The 4,822-nt window shown below is 40.1% G+C and overlaps 1 protein-coding gene across 1 annotated transcript; it reads left to right on the top strand.

Moving 5' to 3' along the window:
- The first annotated feature begins 1,297 nt into the window (after positions 1-1,297).
- LOC124631721 lies at positions 1,298-4,591 on the top strand. Its single transcript, XM_047166280.1, has 3 exons — positions 1,298-1,492; positions 1,705-2,644; positions 4,471-4,591. The coding sequence occupies exons 1-2, from the start codon at positions 1,375-1,377 to the stop codon at positions 2,637-2,639; spliced, it is 1,053 nt and encodes a 350-aa protein (XP_047022236.1). The 5' UTR covers positions 1,298-1,374; the 3' UTR covers positions 2,640-2,644; positions 4,471-4,591.
- The last annotated feature ends 231 nt before the right edge of the window (positions 4,592-4,822 follow it).

Here is a 4,822-nt window from a genome sequence, read left to right as displayed (position 1 = left end):
AAAGTATTATTTTATATTATAAGTATAACTGTATAAGAACCATCAACCAGAACAGATTACGATACTTGCCTGTTATTTTTAGCACAGCACTACAAATATAATGCGCTGACATAACCTTGTAATAGCGCAGTATAGATTTAGAAAAATATTGTTTACCAAGTTATTTGACACTCAATTTGGCACAAAATTACAACATTCATTGATTATTATTGATATAATAATGTTGTTTTAATGCTCAACAATTGTTAAAACGATAAACAACCAGCAAAAATATTTTTATCGTACTGCAACGCCATTACAAAGTTACGTCGTCAGTTCAATCGCGATGTGTCAGAAACGCATTCTCTGAGCGGCCGAACTATAGTTGTACTTACTTCTGAGAGGCTGATGCTTTAACTACAATATTTTTTATAAAAATTAAAATAAGAAAATTTCTCTAAATAAATGAATATTATGTAGGTACGGAACCACGGTTGACCTTGCATGCTCGCTGCCGGGTTCCAACAGGAAGACGATAATGGATTAAACAACATAATCAATGACGTATGGGAAATAGTCCAGCATTAGGTATTAACTCCCCCAAAACATGGACTTCATCAATATCCCTATTGATAAATCTATAGAAAACATGAAAATTGTTTCATCATGATGTCCTCCTAGCCGATTTATCGGCTACGGCGGCTGTTCTCATGTAAGGAGATTAGCCAACTGCGCAGGAACTATTATATGTGGTGCACTCACTATTCCTTCACTCTCGTAGCCCGATGGGACGCCAATCCGACACGACCAGAGAGAGATGGCATGTTCCGTCATACTTAAGTTTGAATTAAATAGCAACCGATTGCAAGCTGATTACTCATGGTCTCGAAAGGGCTACTTCGCACTCTCTGATAAAATGTCATCAATACCCGTCCCCAAGGATCTTGTTTAAAAAAAATAAAGGAGGAAAAGGTTAGTAGATATGTTTAGTTATACTCCTGCACAACCAGTGAATTTACCATCCAAGACTGATCATTAAGTAACTCGCAAGTTTTCCTAACTATTTATTTACAGTCTTATTGCCGAATATTAGTCTATATAGGCTAGATTTGCATAGTCACTATATTACTGAAAAGTGCCGTAATGGAAACAATTATATTTCGTCGCTTCATTCTTCAGATATATTAACCATGTAGTCCCCCTTTCCTTGCGCTAGCAACTCCGCACGTCTTTTAAATTTTAAATTTACCCGCTTTTTTTTTTTTTTTTTTTTTTTTACCACTTCTCTGACATAACCTGCCTTGCCGTGTTAGTCGTTTGTAACATCATTCCTTTTTCGTGCGCCGCAACAGACGGACGTCTTTTTTCAAAAGTATTTTCTATAAGTTCGTTATCATGCCGAAACGTAAAGTGGAAGACAAGATCGAAAGATACAAGGAAAAAATAAGAAAATTAGAGGGAAAACGTCGTCGTATTCGCGCTGTTTCCTCATCAGATTCGGAACAAAATACAAGTAAGTACTAAAACAATGGTTAATCGTACCTGGAGGTTATCCGAGATGATAACACGACGGTTATATCGAACAAACACAGTTCTTAGGACCTAATAATTGCGTTATAACGTATGTACTAGAAGCTTTTTATTACAACAAGCACATGGTTTTTTTTCTCATCTACCCGCTACTGATAAAAGTCACTCTTGTAACAAACAAAATATCGTCGTCAGGTCCGAGAGAACTGGAGAATCCGAACGACGAAGTGATCGACTGCGAACCAGATGCGCCAATGGACCCACCGAGCGACGCGGCGCCGGCCTCCGAGGCCCCCACCGACTTGCCTCTCGCAGAAGCTGAACCAGCGCCGCTCGCAGTTCCGGACCTGGACCCGAATATTCTAGCGGCACTAGGCGAGATTACGGATGAAAACCCGGAGTTTGGCGTAAAAATTCACGAGAATCTCGCAAAATTATGGCTGCCTTTATTGAAGAAAGGCATGACTAAGGAGTGTAGAGAGGCGCTTATGGCGAATTATCCTATCCCGGAAAATTGCTCTTTACTTCAAGCGCCAGCACTGAACCTCGAAGTTTCAGCGGCTATACCAGAGTCTAGTAGATTCCGAGATAAGAAAATGACCGCTACCCAACAACAGCTGGGAGTAGGCATTACTGCAATTAACCGAGGGTTACACTTGCTGGTTAATAGTGACAGCAGAATAGAGGCTATCAAGTATATCAGTGACGGATGCCGTATTCTATCCGATCTGCATCACCAAAATACAGAGGCTAGAGTTAAATTCATAACTCCCTGCCTGGACAAATCCTTTTTACAATTCCTCGATCGCTCCGAACGGGACAGTACTCTGTTCGGCAACGACCTTTCGGAAAAAATAAAGGCCTCAAAGGCTATTGTAAAACAGGGTGATCTAATCAAAAAACCTTCGCCTGCTTCAAAGCCTTCAGCTTCCAGGATACAGCCCACGGTTCCACGGTCCAGCTACCAGGGAAACTGGTCGGGACCTTCTCGCTCCCAGTCAAACAGGGGAGGGGGGCGAGGAGGTCAGAATCGGATCAACTACCGAACTCCCCCGACGACATCGGCAGCGGCAACGACCAGTCGGGCCAGGTACAGCCACAAGCCACGTGCTTCAACACGACGTCGATAACCGAGGTACATGCTGGGAGAATACAATTTTATTATAATTGTTGGCTTAAAATAACCGATAACAAAACTGTCCTTAAGTGGGTTAGTGAAGGCGTAGATATCCCCTGGTCTGAGAGAGTACAACCTCACATTGTAACAAACACATGTTGGTCTAAACAAGACAAACACGACATGGCGATCGCTATTAAAAAGCTGTTAGACTTAGGTGCCGTCAGCATTTGTGAACCCGTAAGAGACCAGTTCATATCCCGCATATTTCTAGCAACTAAACCAAATGGCGGTAAGAGGTTTATCTTAAACCTCAAACCATTTAATAAGTTTGTTAAAAAATCACATTTTAAAATGGAAGATCATAGGACCGCATCTAAACTTATTCCAAAAAACGGATTTCTGGCTACTATCGACCTTAAAGAAGCCTATTTATTAGTACCGATTCAAAAGTCATTCCGTAAATACCTTCGATTTCAATTCGAAAATGATAACGGTGATACAATAACGTACGAATTTAACGCTATGCCCTACGGTCTTTCCATCGCACCTAGAGTTTTTACAAAGATAATGAAACAGGTTATATCATATCTTAGATACCGCGGATATAAATCCGTTATATATCTTGACGATATATTATGTATTGGTAAATCCTACACCGAGTGTCTTAGTAACGTTAATGAGACTTTGCGAACATTAACGTGTCTCGGATTCATAATTAACTACGATAAAAGCTCTTTAATACCCCAACAACAATGCAAATTTCTTGGCTTTATTTACAATACAACAAACCTTTCTGTTTCCTTGCCTAAAGAAAAACGACATATCATCGCGCAGCTCGCTAAAAAGTTTACCAGTCTACCCTCTTGCACTATTAGAGAATTTGCTCACTTAATCGGTGTTCTTACCGCAGCGTGCCCCGCTGTTAAATACGGGTGGCTATATACCAAAGCCTTAGAACGCGTAAAATACCTTCTCTTGAAAAGATTTAATAATAACTATAACGCAAAAGTAAACTTACAACAGTACAATACAATTATTAATGACTTAAACTGGTGGGCTCAAAATATATACATATGTACGAATTTCATAAAAAATCCAGATTTCAAAATAGAAATATTTTCTGATGCCTCTAAGACAGGCTGGGGAGCCTTTTGTAATGGAAACCGCGCCCACGGATCATGGAAGGAAACCGAAAGGGATTGTCACATAAATTATTTAGAATTGTTAGCTGTTTTTCTAGCATTAAAAACGTTTGCTAAGCAACTCTGTAACTGCTTTATTTTGTTGAGGGTGGACAATAATACAGCAATAAGTTATATTAATAGAATGGGAGGAATTCAATACCCTCACTTAAATAATCTTGCTTCCCAAATTTGGCAATGGTGCGAGGAGCGAGACATATGGCTGTTTGCATCTTATATTAACACTAAGCATAATATTGAAGCCGATATCGAGTCAAGAAGAATTAATCCGGATATAGAATGGAGTTTAGCAAACCACGCATTCCAAACTATCATTGTCAAACTGGGTCAGCCCGTAATTGACCTATTCGCCTCTCGCACTAATGCCAAATGCCATGTATATGCATCCTGGTTTCCTGACCCAGACGCGTCTTTTGTCGATGCATTCACTATCGACTGGAAACGTATGTTCTTCTACGCTTTTCCCCCATTCTCATTAATACTGAAATGCCTTTATAAGATTATACAGGACGAGGCGCGTGGCATACTAGTGTTCCCATGGTGGCCATCACAACCTTGGTTTCCCATGCTAAGAGATTTAATTTCCTCTGAAATCATATATTTTCCACCCAATAAAAACTTACTTGTTTCCCCTTCCAGGAACATATACCACCCACTACACAGTCAACTTACGCTGGCTGCAGCGATACTCTCCGGCAGTCGTTCCTCGGACGTAATATCCCCATAGAATCGATAGATCTCATGCTAGCATCGCTCTCTGATAACACTAAAAAACAATATAGTGTCTCATACAAAGCCTGGTGGCAGTTTTGCAATATTAACAATATTAATCCATTCGAGGGTACAGTGGCAAAAGTTATTTCTTTCCTAACGGAACAGTTTAACAAGGGTGCCTCCTACGGATCCCTAAACTCACACAGATCTGCACTCTCGTTATTATTGGGCAATAATATAGGTTCTGACGAATGTGTAAAACGATTGTTAAAGGGAG

Source organism: Helicoverpa zea, chromosome 7 (assembly GCF_022581195.2).
Source record: "Helicoverpa zea isolate HzStark_Cry1AcR chromosome 7, ilHelZeax1.1, whole genome shotgun sequence".
In the NCBI taxonomy this organism is placed as follows: domain Eukaryota; kingdom Metazoa; phylum Arthropoda; class Insecta; order Lepidoptera; family Noctuidae; genus Helicoverpa; species Helicoverpa zea.
This window is presented reverse-complemented; position numbering and strand designations above follow the sequence as displayed.

Bases quoted from the DNA above. Each gene is read 5' to 3' on its own strand.
- LOC124631721 (XM_047166280.1), top strand. From the start codon at position 1,375: ATGCCGAAACGTAAAGTGGAAGACAAGATCGAAAGATACAAGGAAAAA. The intron at 1,493-1,704 runs GTAAGTACTAAA...TATCGTCGTCAG, and splicing joins AGATTCGGAACAAAATACAA to GTCCGAGAGAACTGGAGAAT.